At 45.9% G+C, this 23,302-nt stretch overlaps 1 protein-coding gene and 1 gene segment (V, D, J or C); both read left to right on the top strand.

The window, feature by feature from the left end:
* LOC140203896 (immunoglobulin heavy constant gamma 2-like) overlaps positions 1–5,465 on the top strand; it is a 35,029-nt gene extending 29,564 nt beyond the window's left edge. Inside the window, 1 exon segment of the C gene segment in view lies at positions 5,279–5,465. Within this exon segment, the coding sequence occupies positions 5,279–5,290 (12 nt within the window).
* The window catches only part of LOC140203544 (uncharacterized), a 281,956-nt gene that overhangs the window by 42,415 nt on the left and 216,239 nt on the right, over positions 1–23,302 (top strand). The gene's annotated exons all lie outside the window — the stretch shown is intronic.

Raw genomic sequence — 23,302 nt, 5'->3', positions numbered from 1 at the left:
GCCAAGACCCTTCATCAGTCTGAAACTTTGATGGTTTACTCTTTATTGTAGGTGCTACCAGGCCTGCTGAACTCTTCCAGCATAGTGTGTGTGTTGCCAAATGACCCATGGTTCTACAGGAGAGATACGAACCTGGATAGAACATTCTCTGATTGGTAGGAGGCAAAAAGTAGGAATAAAGGGAGCCTTTTCTGGTCAGCTGCTGGTGACTCGTGATGTTCCACAAGGGTCTGTGTTGGGACTGCATCTTTTCATGTAAAATGTCAGTGAATTGGATTACAAAATTGATGGTTTTTATGGCCAAGTTTGGGGATGATACTGAGGGAGGTGGAAAGGCAGATAGAGTTGAGAAAGCAGAGAGGCTACAGAAATACTTAGACAGATTTTAAAAATGGGCAAAGAAGTGGCAGATATGATAAAGTGTAAACTACTTTCTAAGCAAGAAGGCTGCGAGTGGAACGGCTGAGGATTTCTGGAGCGAAGGCATTTTACTACTCAGGGTAAAGAGAGGCAAGACTGCGCAGGCGCGTGATGTCTGCCAGTAGAGCGGGAAATGTTTAAAGACTGCCATATCCAGCGGGCAGCGGAGTGAGAGGGCTTAAGCTCAATGGGCTTAGGCAGTAACGGGATGAGGTGAGGTAGGTTTACCTGTGTTAATTGTAGAAAGGAGGTATGTGTGTGAGGCTGGTGTTCTGTACTCGGTGTCAGATGTGGGAGGTCCTGGAGTCTGCCAGCTTCCCGGACGGCCATATCTGCACCCGGTGTGTCGAGCTGCAGATCCTAAGGGACTGCGTTAGGGAACTGGAGTTGCAGCTTGATGACCTTCGTCTGGTCAGGGAGAGCAAGGAGGTGATAGAAAATAGTTATAGGCCGGTGATCACACCAAGGCCACAGGAGCCAGGCAAGTGGGTCACAGTCAGGAGAGGGAAGGGGAAGAGCCAGGTACTCGAGAGTACCCCTGTGGCTGACCCCCTGAACAATAAGTACTCCTGTTTGATTACTGTTGGGGTGGGGGGACAGCCTACCTGGGGGAAGCAACAGTGGCCATGCCTCGGGCACAGAGTCTGGCCCTGTGGATCAGAAGGGTAGGGAAAGGAAGAGAAAGGCAGTAGTGATAGGGGACTCTATAGTTAGGGGTTCAGACAGGCGATTCTGTGGACGCAGGAAAGAAACCCGGATGGTAGTTTGCCTCCTAGGTGCCAAGGTCCGGGATGTTTCAGATCGCGTCCACGATATCCTGCAGTGGGAGGGAGAACAGCCAGAGGTCGTGGTACATATTGTCCTGAAAACAAATTACAGGGAGTTAGGAAGGAAGTTGAGAAGCAGGACCGTAAAGTTAGAGGGGGTACACTTGGGAAGGACAAACTCCAAGGCAGAGTACAAAGTAAATGGCAGGATACTTGGTAGTGTGGAGGAGCAGAGGGATCTGGGGGCACATGTCCACAGATCCCTGAAAGTTGCCTCACAGGTAGACAGGGTAATAAAGAAAGCTCATGGGGTGTTCGCTTTCATAAGTCAAGGGATAGAGTTTAAGAGTCGCGATGTAATGATGCAGCTCTATAAAACTCTGGTTAGGCCACACATGGAGTACTGTGTCCAGTTCTGGTCGCCTCACTATAGGAAGGATGTGGAAGCATTGGAAAGGGTACAGAGGAGATTTACCAGGATGCTCCCTGGTTTAGAAAGTACGGATTATGATCAGAGTTTAAGGGAGCTAGGGCTTTACTCTTTGGAGAGAAGGAGGATGAGAGGAGACATGATAGAGGTGTACAAGATATTAAGAGGAATAGATAGAGTGGATAGCCAGCACCCCTTCCCCAGGGCACCACTGCTGATTACAAGAGGACATGGCTTTAAGGTAAGGGGTGGGAAGTTCAAGGGGGATATGAGAGGAAGGTTTTTTACTCACAGAGTGGTTGGTGTGTGGAATGCACTGCCTGAGTCAGTGGTGGAGGCAGGTATACTCGTGAAGTTTAAGAGACTACTGGACAGGTATATGGAGGAAGGTAAGGTAGGGGATTATATGGGAGGCAGGGTTTGAGGGTCGGCACAACATTGTGGGCCGAAGGGCCTGTAATGTGCTGTACTATTCTATGTTCTATGTAATCTCAGGATTACTGCCTGTGCCATGTGACAGTGAGCATAGGAATAGAATGAGGTGGAGGAAAAATGCGTGGCTGAAGGATTGGAGCGGGGGCAGGAATTCAGATTTCTGGATCGTTGGGACCTCTTTTGGGGCAGGTGTGACCTGTACAAAAATGACAGGTTGCACTTGAATCCCAGGGGACTATTACCCTGGCGGGGAGGTTTGCTAAGGCTACTAGGGAGAGTTTAAACTAGAATTTTTCGGGGGTGGGAACCGAACTGAAGAGACTGGGGAAGAGGCGATTGGCTCACAAATAGAGAAAGCTTGGAGACAGTGTGTGAGGGAGGATAGGCAGGTGATAGAGAAGGGACGCGCTCAGACCGACAGTTTGAGATGTGTCTATTTTAATGAAAGAAGTATTGTGAACAAAGCGGATGAGCTTAGAGCGTGGATCAGTACTTCGAGCTATGATATGTTGGCCATTACAGAGACTTGGATGGTTCAGGGACAGGAATGGTTACTTCAAGTGCCGGGTTTTAGATGTTTCAGAAAGGACAGGGAGGGAGGCAAAAGAGGTGGGGGCGTGGCACTGTTGATCAGAGATAGTGTCACGGTTGCAAAAAAGGTGGATGTCATGGAGGGATTGTCTACGGAGTCTCTGTGGGTGGAAGTTAGGAACAGGAAGGGGTCAATAACTCTACTGGGTGTTTTTCTCGGTCACCCACTAATAACAGGGATATCGAGGAGCAGGTAGGGAAACAGATCGTGGAAAGGTGTAATCATAACATAGTTGTCGTGGTGGTTGATTTTAATTTCCCAAATATCGATTGGCATCTCCCCAGAGCAAAGGGTTTAAATGGGGTGTAGTTTGTTAGGTGTGTTCAGGAGGGTTTCTAGACACAATATGTAGATGAGCCTACAAGAGGAGAGACTACTTGATTTGGTATTGGGAAATGAACCTGGTCAGGTGTCAGATCTCTCAGTGGGAGAGCATTTTGGAGATAGTGATCATTATTCTATCTCATTTACAATAGTATTGGCGAGAAAAAGGAAAAAGTTAGAAAAGTCCTGACGACGGGTCTCAGCCTGAAACGTCGACTGCACCTCTTCCTAGAAGATGCTGCCTGGCCTGCTGCGTTCACCAGCAACTTTTATGTCTGTTCCAAGTTAGAAAAGTGTTTAATTGGAGTAAGGAGAATTAGGAGGTTATCAGGCAGGAACTTGGAAGCTTAAATTGGGAACAGATGTTCTCGGGAAAGGTATGGAAGAAATGTGGCAAATGTTCAGGGGATATTTGTGTAGAGTTCTGCATAGGTACATTCCAATGGGACAGGGAAGTTATGGTAGGGTACAGGAACCGTGGTGTACAAAGGCTGCAGTAAATCTAGTCAAGAAGAAAAGAAAAGCTTATGAAAGGTTCAGAGAGCTAGGTAATGTTAGAGATCTAGAAGATTATAAGACTAACAGGAAAGAGCTTAAGAAGGAAATTAGGAGAGCCAGAAGGGGCTATGAGAAGGCCTTGGCGGGCAGGATTAAGGAAAATCCCAAGGCATTCTACAAGTATGTGAAGAGCAAGAGGATAAGACGTGAATGAATAGGACCTATCAAGTGTGACAGTGGGAAAGTGTGTATGGAACCGGAGGAAATAGCACATGTACTTAATGAATACTTATCTTCAGTATTCACTACGGAAAAGGATCTTGGTGATTATAGGCGCAAACAACAGGAATTCTGCAGATGCTGGAAATTCAAGGAACACACACCAAAGTTGCTGGTGAACGCAGCAGGCCAGGCAGCATCTCTAGGAAGAGGTGCAGTCGAAGTTTCAGGCCTAGACCCTTCGTCAGGACTAACTGAAGGAAGAGTGAGTAAGAGATTTGAAAGTTGGAGGGGGAGGGGGAGATCCAAAATGATAGGAGAAGACAGGAGGGGGAGGGATGGAGCCAAGAGCTGGACAGGTGATTGGCAAAAGGGATACAAGAGGATCATGGGACAGGAGGTCCGGGAAGAAAGAAAATGGAGGGGGGGGGAACCCAGAGCATGGGCAAGGGTATATTCAGAGGGACAGAGGGAGAAAAAGGAGAGTGAGAGAAAGAATGTGTGTATAAAAATAAGTAACAGATGGGGTACGAGGGGGAGGTGGGGCATTAGCGGAAGTTAGAGAAGTCGATGTTCATGCCATCAGGTTGGAGGCTACCAAGACGGAATATAAGGTGTTGTTCCTCCAACCTGAGTGTGGCTTCATCTTTACAGTAGAAGAGGCCGTGGATAGACATGTCAGAATGGGAATGGGATGTGGAATTAAAATGTGTGGCCGCTGGGAGATCCTGCTTTCTCTAGCGGACAGAGTGTAGGTGTTCAGCAAAGCAGTCTCCCAGTCTGCGTCGGGTCTCGCCAATACATAAAAGGCCACATCGGGGGCACCGGACGCAGTATATCACCCCAGCCGACTCACAGGTGAAGTGTCGCCTCACCTGGAAGGACTGTTTGGGGCCCTGAATGGTGGTAAGGGAGGAAGTGTAAGGGCATGTGTAACACTTGTTCCGCTTACACGGATAAGTGCCAGGAGGGAGATCAGTGGGGAGGGATGGGGGGGACGAAGGACAAGGGAGTCGCGTAGGGCGTGATCCCTGCGGAAAGCACAGAGGGTGGGGAGAGAAAGACGTGCTTAGTGGTGGGATCCCATTGGAGGTGGTGGAAGTTACGGAGAATAATATGTTGGACCCGGAGGCTGGTGGGGTGGTAGGTGACGACCAGGGGAACCCTATTCCTAGTGGGGTGGCAGGAGGATGGAGTAAGAGCAGATGTACGTGAAATGGGGGAGATGCGTTTAAGAGCAGAGTTGATAGTGGAGGAAGGGAAGCCCCTTTCTTTAAAAAAGGAGGACATCTCCCTTGTCCTAGAATGAAAAGCCTCATCCTGAGAGCAGATGATTGTAGGGATGACTTGCAGTGGACTGAAAAGCTTGAGAATGTAGATATTAAGAAAGAAGATGTGCTGGAGCTTTTGGAAAGCATCAAGTTGGATAAGTCGCCGGGACCGGATGAGATGTACCCCAGACTACTGTGGGAGGTGAGAGAGGAGATTGCTGAGCCTCTGCAATGACCTGTACATCATCAATGTGGTCCTCACAGGTTAATGTCTGTGCTGCACCTTGTCACACAATATCATACTCTCCTGTCTATATTTCAGGTTCAGCAGTGACCAGCAGACACACGCCCCACATTCAGTCAAGAGATCCCCGTGTGGCTGCGATGTTTGGAAATGGAGTCTCCATCTCACTCACTCGGCAATCCGAGGCTACTGCACTGCAACTGCTCATTTCAGGAAATAAACCTCTAAATGTACCGGGGATGCCAGATGGGAAATGGGGGCACAGAGCCGGTTCAGTGGGCGGAGGGACAGCGGTGGATGATACATTGGGAAAATGGCAGGATATGTGACACTGGAGGGGGTTTACAGGAGGGGAGAGGAAGGCAGGGTTAAGGCTTGGGAATGGGGAGCAGGGGAATGTGGGTGTGTTTAGTGATGGAGAAGAGGGAGTTGAGGAAGTGGTTATTATTGTTATGGAGCAAGAAGTTGACATGGGGAGGGGGAGTGTGGTGGAGGATGTTCTGTCAAATTCTGTAAATCAAATGTTGTGGAAGTCATTGCCTATAGCTTTTCTTCCAGTTTTCCACTGGAGTTTATGTCATGTCATGATTTGAAATTGTATTCATTAAAAACAAAGAAAAGGAGAACATGAAGTGACTGGAGTTGATAAAACGTAGGGAAGCCATTCAGCCCATCTTAGTTCCCTCATCACTGCAGAGATTCCATCTGCCTCCACGTACGAGTGGGTAATGCATCCCGGGACAAATATCGGAGAGATTCCCAGCCAGTAATATATGAGTGTAGCCCCACACGTACTGCTCATGTTCATAAGGGATTTCTCACAGTGGGAACACTGGGGTGCTGCACCCCGAGAAAGATATTCAGGAAAACACAGAGGCTCACTGGGGGAGTTTCTCAGAACCTTGTTATACATCCCAGAGCAAGATGTTGATGGAATGTTTCATAATGAGTGTCTCAATCCGTATTTCAACACATTATCTGAATTCTCCCCACTCCATGTCCTATAAAACCGTAGGTACAGCAGCTTCTCCATTACACACACAATCTCCCTTCACTGTCTCAGCTGAAAGGCAGCAGCTCTGTCCCTCTGTACGACAGTGAACAGCCAAGTCAGCCTGAATTTCTGTTCTCACATCACTGAAAAGTGACTCAACAGCATCAGTGCCCTGGAACAGAACTCACTGTGGGGACCAAAGGCTTTGGCCTGCTCGGTGTTTAGCTGAAGGAAACTTTGTGCATCCTGCAGCATCCCCCATCAGAGAGTGTGGAGCTGTTGGTACAAGTACAGGTGACTCAGAACTGGAGATCGACCATGTACATGTTTTAATGCAATGTCAGCAGCACAGAGCTTTTTGAAAAAATATGCCAGTGCAGGAAAATACAACAGATACTGGGGTAAACACATTCGAAGCAGTAAACATAAACGGTTACTATTTAATGCAAACCAAGAATAGAAGAGAATACAACAGCTGTCTCAGTGATGAACACCAGTATTTATTTGAACAGAGCAAGTCCAAGGGACAGACATTGGAGGAAGGCACAGATATTGAAGGAATGTACTCCAGGAATAGACAATGGGCAGGTATTCAGATTTCTGGATCATTGGGACCTCTTCTGGGGCAGGTGTGATCAGTACAAAAAGAACGGGTTACACTTGAATCCAAGGGGGACCAATATTCTGGTGGGAAGGTTTGCTGAGGCTATTGGGGAGAACTTAAACTAGAATTGCTGGGGGGTGGGAACCGAACTGAAGTGACGGGGGAAAGAGAGGTTGGGTCACAAATAGAGAAAGTTTGGAGACAGTGAGAAAGAGAGAATAGGCTGGTGATAGAGAAGGGATGCACTCACTCCGATGGTTTGAGATGTGTCTATTTTAATGTGAGGAGTATTATGAATAAAGTGGAAGAGCTTAAAGCATGGATCAGCACTTGAAGTTAAGATGTTGTGGCCATTACAGAGACTTGGATGGTGCAGGAGCAGGAATGCCTACTTCAAGTGCCAGGCCTTAGATGTTTCAGAAAGGATAGGGAGGGTGGCAAAAGAGGTGGGGGCGTGGCACTGTTGATCAGAGATAGAGTCATGGCTGCAGAAAAGGAGGAAGTCATGGAGGGTTTGTCTACGGAGTCTCTGTGGGTGGAAATTAGGAATAGGAAGGGGTCAATAACTCAACTGGGTGTTTTTATAGACCACCCAATAGTAACAGGGACATCAAAGAACAGATAGGGAGACAGATTCTGGAAAGGAGTAATAATAACAGGATTGTTGTGGCGGGAGATTATAATTTCCCAAATATTGATTGGCATCTCCCTTGAGTGAGGGGTTTAGACGGGGTGGAGTTTGTTAGGTGTGTTCAGGAAGGTTTCTTGACACAATATGTAGACAAGCCTACAAGAGGAGAGGCTGTACTTGATCTGGTATTGGGAAATGAACCTGGTCAGGTGTCAGGTCTCTCAGTGGTTGTCACAATGGGGGTGTTGGGAATGGACCCAAATGCAAGACACAGGCAAGGAACAGGACTTGACTAGATTAGGGATGTGACAGGGTACAGACAAGGAGCAGGGACAAGAACGCAGACTTGGGCTTGGGCCCCGAGCTAGAGACTGGACAAGGAGCCAGAACCTGGGTCTTGCCTCGGGCTCGGGCTCCAGAACCAGGCAAGAACATGACATGACTACAGGCAGGACGTGGCTGGGGTCTAGAGGCTTGGGACTGCAGGCTGGGGTCTTGGTCTTCAGACATGGAGGCTGGGGTCTACAGGCTTGGGTTCACTAATCAGTATTCACTACGGAAAAGGATCTTGGTGATTGTAGGGATGACTTGCAGTGGACTGAAAAACTTGAGAATGTAGATATTAAGAAAGAGGATGTGCTGGAGCTTTTGGAAAGCATCAAGTTGGATAAGTCGCTGGGACCGGATGAGATGTACCCCAGACTACTTTGGGAGGCGAGGAAGGAGATTGCTGAGCCTCTGCAATGATCTTTGCATCATCAATGAGGACGAGAGAGGTTCCGGAGGACTGGAGGATGGCAGTTGTTGTTCCCTTATTCAAGAAAGGGAGTAGAGATAGCCCAGGAAATTATAGACCAGTGAGTCTTACTTCAGTGGTTGGTAAGTTGATGGAGAAGATCCTGAGAGGCAGGATCTATGAACATTTGGAGAGGTATAATATGATTAGGAATAGTCAGCATGGCTTTGTCAAGGGCAGGTCGTGCCTTACAAGCCTAATTGAATTTTTTGAGGATGTGACTAAACACATTGATGTAGGAAGAGCAGTAGATGTAGTGTATATGGATTTCAGCAAGGCATTTGATAAGGTACTCCATGCAAGGCTTATTGAGAAAGTAAGGAGGCATGGGATCCAAGGGGGCATTGCTTTGTGGATCCAGAACTGACTTGCCCACAGAAGGCAAAGAGTGGTTAGAGACAGGTCACATTCTGCATGGAGGTCGGTGACCAGTGGTATGCTTCAGGGATCTGTTCTGGGACCCTTACTCCGTGATTTTTAAAAATGACCTGGATGAGGAATGGAGGGATGGGTTATAAAGTTTGCTGATGACACAAAGTTTGGGGGTGTTCTGGATAGTGTGGAGGTCTGTCAGAGTTTACAACGGGACATTGATAAGATGCAAAACTGGGCTGAGAAGTAGCAGATGGAGTTCAACCCAGATAAGTGTGAGGTGGTTCATTTTGGTAGATCAAATATCATGGCAGAATATAGTATTAATTGTAAGACTCTTGGCAGTGTGGAGGATCAGAGGGCTCTTGGGGTCCGAGTCCAGAGGACACTCAAAGCTGTTACGCAGGTTGACTCTGTGGATAAGAAGGCATACAGTGCATTGGCCTTTATCAATCGTGGGACTGAGTTTAAGAGCCGACAGGTAATGTTGCAGCTATATACAACCCTGGTCAGACTGCACTTGGAGAACTGTGCTCAATTTTGGTCGCCTCACTACAGGAAGGACGTGGAAACCATAGAAAGGGCGCAGAGGAGATTTACAAGTATGTTGTCTGGATTAGGGTGCATGCCTTATGAGAATAGCTTGAGTGAACTCGGCCTCTTCTCCTTGGAATGATGGTGGATGAGAGGTGACTTGATAGAGGTGTACAAGATACTGAGAGGCATTGATCGTGTGGATGGTCAGAGGCTTTTCCCCAGGGCTGAAATGGCAAGCATGAGAGGGGACAGTTGTAAGGTGCTTGGAAACAGGTATAGAGAGATGTTAGGGGTAAGTTTTTTACGCAGAGAGTGGTGAGTGTGTGGAATGGGCTGCCGGCGGCAGTGGTGGAGGTGGAAATGATCGGGTCTTTTAAGAGACTCTTGGATGGCTAAATAGAGTTTATAAAAATAGAGGACTATGGGTAAGCCTAGGTAGTTCTTAGGTAGGGACATGCTCAGTAGAGCTTTATGGGCCGAAGGGCCTGTATCGTGCTGCATGTTTCTACGCTTCTGTAAAACTATGAACAACAAGACATTGGGGAAAATACCCTCCACAGAACCAGAAATTGTGCTTAATTCTCAACTTCGTTCATGAGGGAATACAACAGAGACAGGGAATGCACGATTGATCTTAGGGAAGGTTGTGATTCCCATGTGTGAGAAATAATTTAAAATCAGTTATTTGGAAGAATCCGAGAATCAGATTCCAAACCCCACACCTCAGGAATGCACCATGTTCAGTCATATGAGAAAATATATGCGGAGCAGATTTTAGAAACTGCACCCAAAATCACAGGTTGTAGGAGTTTCCCTGTGCCCATAACCTGGAGTGCAGAGCAGGTCATGAGGGTGCATGGCACTGAATCAGATACTGGGGACGTTATTGCAGGAAAAGGAGATGACTTGGGACCAGATCCAAATTTAATTAAAAATTAATTAAGAATTAAGTCACAGTTACATGTTTAATGAACTGACTTTAAACATCCCCGCGGCCGTGGTGTGATCTGAACTCAGCTGTCTACGTCACAAACTCAGCTTCTTGATTCCATATGTTTTGCTCAGCAACCAGTCTCCCTCCCAGTCTCACGCTCCAGCCAACTAGAAAGCCAGGATGTGCAACAAGTGAGGACCTTACCTTGTCACTGGCCTCTGCTCCCCTCTGGGAATGTCGGCTCCCGACACTGACCTGCCCACTCCTTCTTTCCCTCCCTGATTTCGTGCTGCCAGTCCTCCAGAATATCTTACACCCTTCACTGCTCACAGTAACAGCTTTGCCTTCTGCTTCCTGTTTGTGTCTCTGCATCTCTCTCTCTCAGCTAATGGCTCTGACAGTCTGTTTGTACAAAGTGCAGGCAGCTTGTCAGAGCCAGCATCTGACCCTGTGCACTGTGGGGTGGGAGGGAGAAATGAGGCAGTAGATTGGAGGTTTGAAAAGTTTGAAATGAGCTGAGGGAAGGTGGAAGGAGAGAGAGAGAAGCAGGAAGGGCAAGGAGAGAGAGATCACAGGGTAAGAGGGAGAGACTCTCCAAGGTCAGGATACCAGACTAATATCCAAATCTGTGCCATGCTCCTCACTTCCTGCTCTGCACCCTGTGTTCCAGACACTGGGAATCTCCCCGACTTTGTGAATGTGTGGCTCTCCAAAATCTGATCCAAGTATATTTTAGCACAATACTGCATTTGGGGGCATTCCCACAGAGACGGACTGAGAATTATTCCTTTCAATCTCATCCTCGGGCTTTGTCCAAATATCTGCTGTTACCTGGATGAAGGAAGCCTCTCACTGATGGGAATGGATCCCATATTCCTGAGTATTAGATGACAGCTGACACTAAAACAGATGGTATTGTAGGGAGTGAAGAAGGTTAGCAACAATTACAGTGGGATCTTGATCAGCTGGGTAGGTGAGATGAGGAATTACAAATAGAGTATTATTCAGATGAGGAAGTCTCAGAGCGATTGCAGAACATTCTCAGTGTGGAGGGTGAGCAAACAGAAGTGGTTGCACACATTGGATCAAATGACAATAGGCAGAAAAAATGGATGTACCGCTGTGCAGTGAATATAGGGAGAAAGAAAATGTGTTAAAATGTAAGACCGCAACAGTGGTCATCTCTGGATTATTCCCAGTGCCATGTGCTGGTGGGGTTGAAAATGGAGCATATTGTAGATTAGTACACTGCTGAAAACCTTGCACAGGGAACAGGAATTCAGTTCAGTTCAGCAATTCAAGAAGGCTTACAAATGAAAATAAAATGCTGGGAATGAATGATGATAAAACCCAATATCTATGGTAGGAAGTTAACGTAACGGAGCAAAATTGGTGAGAAATTAGACTGGGAAGATTTTAAAAACAGCAAACAGCAGAAAGAAATTTACAAAAATAGTCAAAACATTGAATACAAAAGTAATTTAGACAATCATATTAAAAAGGATACCAAAAGTTTCTTCAGACACATAAATTGTAAATGAGAGCAAGAATGGATATCAGACCACTGGAAAACGATGCTGGAGAGGTGGTAATCGGAGACAAGGAAATGATGGACAAACTGAACAAGTATTTTGCATCAGTCTTCACTGTGGAAGGCACGAGCAGTATGGTGGAACTTCGAGAGTGTCAGGGGCAGGAGTGGGTGATGCTCCCGTTACTAGGTTGACGAGATTGTGGAGGCATGAGTAATGATCTTTCAAGAATCACTACATTCTGGATTGGTTCTGGAAGACTGGAAAATTCCAAATGTTACTCCACTTCTCGAGAAGGAGAGGAACAGAAGGAAGGAAATTGTAGGCCAGTTATTCTGACCTCAGGGGTTGGGAAGATGTTGGAGTCGATTGCTAAGCTTGTGGTTTCCGGATACTTGGAGGCACATGATAAAACAGGCTGTGGTCAGCATGGTTTTCTCAAGGAAAACCTTGTCTTAGAAATCTGTTGGAATTCTTTGAAGAAATATCAAGCAGAATAGGCAAAGGAGAATTGGTGGATATTGTGTACTTGGATCTTCAGAAGGCCTTTGACAATGTGCAGTACATGAGGCTGCTTAACAAGTTAAGAGCTCATGGTATTACATGAAAGACAGTAGCAGGGATAAAGTGGCAAGAGGAAAAGAATGGGAATAAAGGGAGCCTTTTCTGTTTGGCTGCCGATGACTGGTGGTGGGACTGCTCCCTTTAACATAAAATGTCAGAGTCTTGGATGATAACATTGATGGCTTTGTTGCAATGTTTGCACATGATACAAGATGGGTGGAGGGGCAGGTAGTTTTGAGGAAGTAGAGAGGCTACAGAAGGATGAAGCCAGATTGGTAGAATGGGCAATGAACTGGCAGATGGAATACAATTGTCGGAATTCTATGGTCATGCACTTTGGGTAGAAGAAATAAAAGGGTAGACTGCTTCCTAAATGGACAAAAAATTCAAAAATCTGAGGTGCAAATGAACTTGGGAGTCATTGTGTGGGCTTCCCTAAAGGTTAATTTGCAGGTTGAGTGGGTGGTGAGGAAGGCAAAAGTGATGTCAGCATTCATTTGAAGAGGACTACAAGATAAAAGCAAGGATGTAATGTTGAGGCTTTACAAAGCACTGGTGAGGCCTAACGGAGTACTCTGAGCAATTTTGGGCCCCTTATCTGAGAAAAAATGTGCTGACATAGTGGGGAGTTCAAAGGAGATTCTCAAAAATGATTCTGGGATTGAAAGGCTCGTCACATGATGAGCATTTCACGTGCTCACTGGAATTCAGAAGAATGAAGGGTGACCTATTGAAACCGATCAAATGTTGAAAAGCTTTGATAAGAGGGGATATGGAGAGGATGTTTCCCATGACTGGAGAGTCTAAGACCAGATGATACAGCCTCACAAAATAGGGGTTTATTTTAGAAGATGAATTCACTGCCACAGGCGGCTGTGGAGGCCAAGTCTCGGCATATTCAAGGGAGAGGTTGATAGATTCTTGATTAATCAGGGTATGAAGAGATATGGGTAGCAGACAGACAATTGGGGCTGAGAGGGAAAATGGATCAGCCATGATAATAAAGGTGAAACAAACTTGATGGGCTGAATGGCCTTGGGGTAGATTAGGATTAGTGAGCAAGGCTCTGTGTGTGAGAGATTATGTCTCATGGATTTCCTCTGTTTAGTCCTGCTCCACCTTCCATAAGACCATAAGGTTTCTCTCTTTCTGTTTCCATTAGTTCATTCCTCATCTATTAGGGCATAGTAGTTTAGTAGGAATGGCTCCAGGGGCAGTGTTTTGCACTCTGTGTGGGATGTGGGAAGTCTGGGAGACTCCAGTCTCCCATGTGAACACATCTGCTCCAGGTGCACCGAGTTGCAGCAACTGAGAGAATGTATTCAGGAACTGGAGCTGCAGCTCAATGACCTTCAACTCATACGGGAGAATGAGGAGGTGATCGACAGGAGGTACAAGGAAGTAGTTACCCTGAGGTTGGGGAAGACAAATAACTGGGTGAATGTTAGGCGAAGAAGGGGAAATGGACAGCTTCTGCAGAGAACACCTATGGCTGTTCCCCTCAATAGTAGGTATTTAACTTCAGATAATATTGCGGGGCTGACCTGCCAGCGGGGAGCCAGAGTGACCGGGTCTCTGGCACTGATCTGGTGATGGGGCGCAGAAAAGCAGAGAGGTGAAGAGGAATGCAGTGATGATAGGAGATTCCTCAGGCAGCGGGACAGAGATGAGGTTCTGTGGGCATGATTGAATGTCCCAGGCTGCAACCATCAGGACTGCTAAGACCGTCCAGTATCAGGAGGGCTGTGACGGTATCAGTCACTACTCCCAATCCCATTGATTCATCTGTCAGTTCAACATCCAGAATCAGAATTAGAATCAGGTTTATTATCACCGGCATGTGTCGTGAAATTTGTTAACTTAGCAGCAGTAGTTCAATGCAATACAGAAAATAAAAGAAGAAATAAATAAATAAATTCCACTATTATGTATATTGAATAGATTAAAAATCATGAAAAAACAGAAATAATATAAATTGAACAAGTGAGTGAGTGTTTAATGTTCAATGTCCATTTGGGAATCAGATTGCAGAGGTGAAGAAACTGTTCCTGAAAAAAACACAGAGGCTCATTGGAAGTGTTTCTCAGAACCCTGTTATACACCCCAGAGCCAGATATTGGTGGTATGTTTCATAGTCAGTGTCTCAATCTCATGTTTCAACATATTAACCTAATTCTCCACACTCCGTCTCATAAAACCGTAGGTACGGGAGCCTCTCCATTGCACACACAATCTCCCTTCAATGTCTCAGCTGAAATGCAGCAGCTCTGTCCCTCTGTACGACAGTGAACAGCCAAGTCAGCCTGAATTTCTGTTCTCACATCACTGAAAAGTGACTCAACAGCATCAGTGCCCTGGAACAGAACTCACTGTGGGGACCAAAGGCTTTGGCCTGCTCGGTGTTTAGCTGAAGGAAACTTTGTGTATCCTGCAGCATCCCCCATCAGAGAGTGTGGAGCTGTTGGTACAAGTACAGGTGACTCAGAACTGGAGATCGACCATGTACATGTTTTAATGTGATGTCAGCAGGAGAGAGCATTTTGAGAAAATATGCCAGTGCAGGAAACTACAACAGACACTGGGGTAAAACACACAAGGAGAGAAAACATAAACAGGTACTGGATTAATGTAAACCAAGAATAGAATAGAATGGATTCCCCATGCCCATAGCCTGGAGTGCATGTGTCAGCATGAGTGATCAATACAGTTATTGACAGAGTCATTCCCAATGCCCTGTCTGAGGGAATTCTATCACGTGCAGTTTTACACAAACGGAAAAAACTTATCAATGGAATTTCCATAGAAACAATTCAACCTTGTGACGTAACTACATAAAATAATAAACAGTAAAACAGTCATGAAATATTATTAACACTAAATTAGTTTCATTGCCATTTAATTAAAAATCAATCCCAATCCCATGGGATCAATCTAAAGACAATACAGTGATGATCCGTCATGATACAACATAACCGTGGATGACTTTTAGTTATTCATTCATGGGATGTGAGTAGAACAACATTTCTTTCCCATCCCAACTGCTCTTGAACTGGGTGGATTACTGGGCCATTTCACAGTGCAGTTAAAGGTCAGTTACATTACTGAGGGCCTGGAGACATATACAGGCCAGACCAGGTAAAGTCAGCAGATTGCCTTCCCTGAAACACATCAGTCATGAGCTTAGACACCAATTCATTTCTCAAAGCCAGAGTTACATGGTTAATGAACTGACTTTAACATCCCAGCTGCCATGATGTGATCTGCACTCACGTATGAACATCACGCACTCAGCTTCTTGATTAAATTCTCAGTAACTCTCACTCGCATATCTGTTGCTCAGCAACCAGACTCACTTCCACTCTCACGTTTCAGCCAACTGCAAAGCCAGAAAGTGCAACAACTGAGGACCTTACCTTGCCACTGGCCTCTGCTCCCCTCTGGGAATGTCGATTCTCAACACTGGCCTGCCCTCTCCTTCTTTCCCTCTGTGAGTACATGCTGCCAGTCCTCCAGTATATTTTACACTCTTCACTGCTCATAGTAACAGCTTTGTCTTCTGCTTCCTGTTTTTGTCTCTGCATCTGTCTGTCTCTCTCTCTCAGCTAACGGCTCTGACAGTCAGTTTGGACAAAGTGCAGGCAGCTTGTCAGAGCCAGCTTCTGACCTCGTGCACAATGGGGTGGGAGGGAGAAATGTGGCAACAAATTGGAGGTTTGAGAAGTCTAAAATGAGCTTAGAGAAGGTGGAAGGAGAGACAGAAAGGTCAGGTAGAGAGAAAGAAGCAAGGAAGGGCATGCAGAGAGATCACAGAGTGAAAGGGAGAGACACTCCAAGACCAGTGTACTAGACTAACATACAAATCCAAGCCATGTTCCTCACTGTGTTTTTTGCGCTTGGAATCTCCCCCACTATGTGAACGTGTGTGTCTCCAAAGCCCTATCCAATTATATTTTCACACATCACTGAATAAGGGGGCATTTCTCTGGAGATGGACTAAGAATTGTTCCTTTGAATGTTATCCTGGGGCTTTGTCCAATGACTGCTGATACCTGGATGAAGGAGTCCTCTCACTGATTGGAATCGATCCCATATTCCCGAGTATTAGATGACAAGTGACACTAAAATAGATGGTATTGTAGGGAGTGGACATATTGTACATTGCTGCGACCTTGCACAGGGAGCAGGAATTCAGTTCTCTGGACTTTTCAGACATTTTCTGGGACAGACAGGATATGCATGATTAATTTTGTACCTCTATTTAAGAAGGGCTGCAAATAAAATTAAAATGTCGGGAACTATAGATTAGTAAACCCAATGTCTTTGGCAGGAAGTTAATATAAAGAGCAAATATTGGTGGGAAGTTAGATTGGGAAGATTTAAAAAAAAAAACACCAGAAGGCAATGAAATGGGTTTTAAAGAAGCAAAAGATGGAACACAAAAGTTTTAAAGAGGATACCAAAAGTTTCTTCAGATACATGAAGTGTAAAGGAGAGGTGAGAGTGGATATCACGCCACTGGGAAACAATGCTGGAGAGGTAGTAATTGGGGACAAGGAAATGGTCGATAAACAGTATAAGGATTCTGCATCAAGCTTCACTGTGGAAGAGACTAGCAGTATGCTGGAAGTTCAAGTCAGTCAGGGGGCAGAAGTGGGAGATGCTGCCATTACTGGGGAGAAGGGTCCTGAGAAACTGAAAGGTCTGAAGGTAGATAAATCACCTGGACCAGATGGTCTACACCCAGGTTCTGAAAGACGTGGCTAAAGGGATTGTGGAGACTTTAGTAATGATCTTTCAAGAATCACCAGATTCTCAAATGATTCTGCAAGACTGGAAAATTGCAAATGTCACTACACTCTTCAAGAAAAAAAGAGGCAGAAGAAAGAAAATTATAGACCAGTTAGTCTGATTTCAATGGTTGGGAAGATGTTGGAGTCAATTGATAAGGATGTGGTTTTGGAGTATTTGGAGACACATGATAAAATAGGCCACAGTCAGCAAAGTTTCCTCAAGTGAAAATCTTGCCTGACGAATCTGTTGGAATTCTTCAACAAAATACAAAGCAGAATAGACAAAGGAGAATTGGTGGATGTTGTGTACTTGGATTTTCAGAAGGCCTTCAACAAGCTGCCATGTATGAGGCTGCTTTACTAGTTACGATCCAATGGTATTACAGGAAAGACACTCGCATGGATAAAGTGGCTGATTGACAGGAGGCAAAGAGTAGGAAGAAAGGGAGCCTTTCCTATTTGGTTGCCAGTGACTAGTGGTGTTCCACAGGGATCTGTGTTGGGACTGTTTCTTTGAACATGTAATGTCAATCACTTGGATGATGGAATTGATGGCTTTGTTGTAAAGTTTGCCGATGATATGAAGATAAGTGGAGGGGCAGGTAGTTTTGAGGAAGTAGAGAGGCTACAGAATGGGCAGATTAGGAGAATGGGCAATGAAGTGGCAGATGGAATACAATGTCGGGAAGGGTTTGGGCATACACTATGGTAAATGAAATAAGAGGGTAGACTATTTTCTATGTGGAGAGAAAATTCAAAAATATGAGGTGCAAAGGGTCTTGGGAGTCCTTGTGCAGGATTCCCTAAAGGTTAATTTGCGGGTTGAGTCAGCGGTGAGGAAGGCAAATGCGTTATCAACATTCATTTTAAGAGGACTAGAAGATTGTACGCGGCCTATCAGTGGCATCAACGGAGCTCTACGAACTAAATAAAAGTACAGAAGGTATAAGCAGAATGGCCATTGTTGGGAGTAGGCCAGTGGCAAGAGTAGAAGCGACAGGAGGCTTTGGCTTACAATCTCTTGCTGTACTATTTAAATGGCTGTGGTGTGTTCTTCGTGCCGGATGTTAGAGTCGTGGGAGACCCAGAGTCTCCTGGGGAACTACATCTGCGTGAAGTGCATCCGGCTGCAGCTCCTCGAAGACCATGTGAGGGATCTGGAGCAGCAACTGGATGACCTTCGGCTTGTATGGGAGAATGAGGATATAATTGATCAAAGTTATCGAGAAGTAGTCACCCCGAAGTTGCAGGAGGCGAGTAGCTGGGTGACTGTCAGGAGAAATGGAAAAAGGCAGTTAGAGCAGAGCACCGCTGTGTGTATCCGCCTTGGATACTTTTGTGGTGGATAACCTCCCAGGAGAATGCTACAGCGACCAGCTTACAGGCACTGGCCATGGGTCCGTGGTGCAGAAGAGAAAGAGAGAAGAAGGGAGCGGTAGTGATTGGGGATTCGATAGTGAGGAGAACAGACAGGACATCCTGTGAACATGAACGGGACAGCTGGATGGTATGTTGCCTCCCACGTGCCATGGTCAGGGATGACTTAGATCGCATCCACAAACATTTTGGAGAGGGAGGGGGAGCAGCCAGATGTCTTGGCACATATTGGTACCATTGACATAGGTACAACCATTGCTGGTAGAATCTCAGGTGGTGACAAGAGGGCGTACAGGAGTGAGATATGCCAACTAGTAGAGTGGTGCCGCAGCAACAGCCTGGCACTCAACGTCAGTGAGATGAACGAGCTGATTGTGGACTTCAGGAAGGGTAAGACAAAGGAACACATACCAATCCTCAGAGGGGACAAAAGTGGAGAGAGTGAGCAGCTTCAAGTTCCTGGGTGTCAAGATCTCTGAGAATCTAACCTGGTCCCAACATATCGATGTAGTTATAAAGAAGGCAAGACAGCGGCTATATTTTATAGGAGTTTGAAAAGATTAGGTAAGTCAACAAATACACTCAAAAAACTTCTATAGTTGTACCATGGAGAATATTCTGACAGGCTGCATCACTGTCTGGTATGGAGGTGCTACTGTACAGGACTGAAAGAAGCTGCAGAAGGTTGTAAATCTAGTCAATTCTATCTTAGGTACTAGCCTACAAAGTACCCAAGACATCTTTAGAGAGCAGTGTCTCAGAAAGGCAGCATCCATTATTAAGGACCCCCAGCACCCAAGGCATGCCTTTTTCTCATTTTCACCATCAGGCAGGAGGTACAGAAGCCTGAAGGCACACACTCAGCGATTCAGGAACAGCTTCTTCCCCTCTGCCATCCGATTCCTTAATGGACATTGCATTTTTGGACACTACCTCACTTTTTTTTTTAATTATGCAGAAATTCTGTTTTTGCACATTTTAAAAAATCTATTCAATATGCATAATTGATTTACTTGTTTATTTATTATTATTTCTCTGCTAGAATATGTATTGCATTGAACTGCTGCTGCTAAGTTAAGAAGTTTCACATCACATGCTGGTGATAATAAACCTGATTCTGATTCTGAAAAGAGAATTGAAAGAGGTAGGTAGAAAACTGAGAAGCAGGCCCTCCTGGGTAGTAATTCCTGGATTGCTGCCTGTGCCACACGTCAGTGAGGGTAGAAACAGGATGATCTGGCAGATAAATGCATGGCTGATAATTGAATTGAATTGACTTTATTTCTTACGTCCTTCACATACAATGAGGAGTAAAAATCTTTGTGTTACATCTCTGTCTAAATGTGAAATGGGCAATCACAGTAATTTATAATAAATAGAACAGTCAATGAAACATAGAAATACACTCAGATCAGCATGAGTTAATCAGTCTGATGGCCTGGTGGAAGAAGCTGTCCCAGACCCTTTTGGTCCTGACTTTTATGCTGCGGTACAGTTTCCTGGATGGTAGCAGCTGGAATAGATTGTGGTTGGGGTGACTCAGGTCCCAATGATCCTATGGGCCCTTTACACACACTTCTCTTTGTAAATGTCCTGAATCATGGAAGTTCACAACTGCAAATGTGCTGGGCTGTCTGCAGAGTCCTGCGATTAACGAAGGTACACTTCCCCTACCAGGCGGTGATGCAGCCAGTCAGGATGCTCTCAATTGTGCCCCTGTAGAAGATTCTGAGGATTTGGGGGCCCATACCAAACTTCCTCAATCGTCTGAGGTGAAAGAAGCCGTGCAATGCCTTTTTCACCACAGAGCTGGTCTGTACAGACCACGTGAGGTCCTCGGTGATGTGGGTGCTGAGGAACTTAAAGCTGTTTACCCTCTCAACCCCAGATCCATTGATGTCAATAGTGGTTAGCCTGCCTCCATTCCTGCTGTAATCCACAACCAGCAGGCGGCAGGGCTTCAGGTTCTTGGACCACTGGGATCTCTTCTGGCGTAGGTATGACCTGCTCAAAAGTGACGGCTTGCACCTGAGCCCGAGGGTGACTAATATTCTCGCAGGCAGGTTTGTTACAGCTGTTAGGGAGGGTGGGGACCAGAGTGAAGGGATTCAGGATAGGACAGATGGTAAAAAAGTGAAGATTGCGTGCAGTCAGACTGTTAGGAAAGGCAGGAAGGTGATGGGATGTAGTTGCACCAAACAGGCTGAGTATCAAATCTTTAGGGATGCAGAATCAGAAAGGATAGCAAATACGGTACTCAAAATGCGCGTAGTATAAGAAACAATGTAGATGATCTTGTCGTAATATTACAGACGGCTAGGTATGATGTTGCGGCCATCACTGAGTTGTGGCTGAAGGTTGGTTGTAGTTGGGAGTTGAATTTCCAAGGTTACACGTTATATCGGAGGGATAGGAAAGTAGGCAGAGGGGGTGGTGTGGCTCTACCGGTAAAGAATAGCATCATATCAATGTAAAGATGTGACATAGGATCGGAAGATGTTGAATCCTTGTTGGTTGAGTTAAGAAACTGCAAGGGTAAAAGGACGTTGATGGCAGTTATATACAGGCCTCCCAACAGTGGCTGAGAGGTGGACCTCAGGTTGCAACAGGAACTAGAAAAGGCAAGTCAAAAGGGCAATGTTATGATAGTCATGAGAGATTTTAACACAGGTTGATTGGGAAAATTAGGTTGGTAATGGATCTCAAGAGAGTGAGTTTGTTGAATGCCTAAGAGATAGCTTTTCAGAGCAGCTGAGCCTACTGGGGGATCAGCTGTACTGGATTGGGTGTTTTGTAATGAACCAGAGGCGATTAGGGAGCTTAAGGTAAAAGAACCCTCAGGAATCAGTGATCACAATATGATTGAGTTCAACTTGAAATTTGATAGGAATAAAGTAAAGTCCGATATAGCAGTATTTCAGTGGAGTAAGGGAATTACAGTTGTATGATAGAGGAGTGGGCCAAAGTAAATTGGAAGGAGCTGCAGGCAGGGATGTCAGCAGAGCAGCAATGGCGTGCGTTTCTGGGAAAAATGAGGAAGGTGCAGGACACGTACTCCAAAACTGAAGAAATAATCAAATGGTAAAATTGTACAACCATGGCTGACAAGGGAAGTCAAAGCCATTGTAAAAGCAAAAGAAAGGGCATACAACAAAACAAAAATTAGTGGGAAGATAGAGGATTGGAAAGTTTTTAAAAACCTACAGAGAGCAACTAAAAAGATCATTAGAAGGAAAAGATGAAATATGAAAGCAAGCTAGCAAATAATATCAAAGTGGATAGTAAAATATTCTCAAGTATGTTAAAAATAAAAGAGAAATGAGAGTGGATTTAGGATCGCAAGAAAATGAGGCAGGAGAAATAATAATGGGGGACAAGGAGATGGCTGATGAACTAGATACTTTGCATCAATCTTCACTGTGGAGGACACTAGCAGTATGCCTGATGTTGTAGTGTGTTAAGGAAGAGAAGTGGGTGCAGTTATAATTACAAGAGAGAAGGTGTTCAACAAGCTGAAAGACCTAAAGCTACGTAATGTTGCATGGGCGTGGTGGTGGATGAACCCAAGTGCAGAACACGGGCACGGAGACAGAGTCAGGAGGCATTATTGCCATAGCGAGCATGGAATCGGTATCCAGGAGAGTCTTTACCCGGAGTCTTGGGTTTGGAGAGAACCCAGGAGCGATACTAGACTTAGAACGGACAGTCCTAAGAACCACGAAATGAGGTTACTCGCACCGGAGTCGACCAACAAACTGGCAGCTCCTTGTTGTGATCACAGGATCGTTATCCTGTATTTTCTGATGGAAAGCAGGTGTGTGTAGTTAGTGGAACCTGGGAATGATTGGAAATTAAACAAGGGGATTGATGCCCAATTCCTGAGGTAACTAGCAAGGTGGGGGATTGCCAGAAGCGACTATGACAGTACCCTTCCCTCAACGGGAGCCTCCAGGTGATCCTCCAGGCCTGTCTGGATAGTCCCGATGAAAGTCCTGGATGAGGGAAGGGTCTCGGATGAAGGAGCGGGGGACCCAGGAACGCTTTTCTGGACCGTACCCTCCCTAGTCTACCAGGTATTGGAAACCCCTGCCCCGACAGCGCACATCCAGTAGTCATTGGACAGTGTATGCAGGATGGTTGTCGACAATATGGGGAGGTGGGGGAGTCTCAGCCGGGGGACACAAGGGGATGACGGAAACTGGCTTTAACTGGGAATCATGAAAAGTTGGGTGGATGCACATAGATCTTGGCAATTTTAGGTGGATCGCTGCGGGATTGATAACACTTTCGACCTTGAATGGTCCCAGGAGGCGAGGGGTGAGTTTCCTAGGCTCATTCTTGAGCGGGATGTCCTTGGACGAAAGCCACACCATCTGCCCCAGTTGGTACTCAGGCGCTGGAGTCCAGTGTCGGTCCGCCGTTTTCTTATTGCGATTTGCTGATCTGAGTAGGGCCATGCGTGTCTCCTCCCAAACCTTAAGACACCAGTCAACATGGTCCTGAACGGACAGTACAGCAATCTCCTATTCTTGTGCAGGGAACAGCAGGGGTTGATACCTTAGGGAGCACTCTAATGGAGACCTCCCAATGGCAGAGCTTACCAGAGAGTTGTGGACGTACTCAACCCATGGGAGGTGATTGATCCAGATCGACAGGATGTTTGCCGTTACACAGCGTAGCGTCACCTCCAGGACCTGGTTGACCCGTTCCGTCTGCCCGTTTGTCCAGTGGTAGAAGCCGGATGACAGGCTGACCGATACACCTAAGGCCTGGTAGAAGGCCTTCCATACCTGCGAGATGAACTGGGGACCTCGATCGGAAACAATGTCCGCAGGGATTCCATGGAGGCGGAAGACGTGGAGGAGGAGGAGATCTGTGGTTTCTTGAGAAGAAGGGAGTTTAGGGAGGGTTGCAAAGTGCACCGCCTTGGAGAACTGGTCAACCACAATGAGTACGGTGATGTTTCCATGT

The sequence above is a fragment of the Mobula birostris genome, chromosome 10 (genome assembly GCF_030028105.1).
Source record: "Mobula birostris isolate sMobBir1 chromosome 10, sMobBir1.hap1, whole genome shotgun sequence".
Taxonomy (NCBI): domain Eukaryota; kingdom Metazoa; phylum Chordata; class Chondrichthyes; order Myliobatiformes; family Myliobatidae; genus Mobula; species Mobula birostris.
This window is presented reverse-complemented; position numbering and strand designations above follow the sequence as displayed.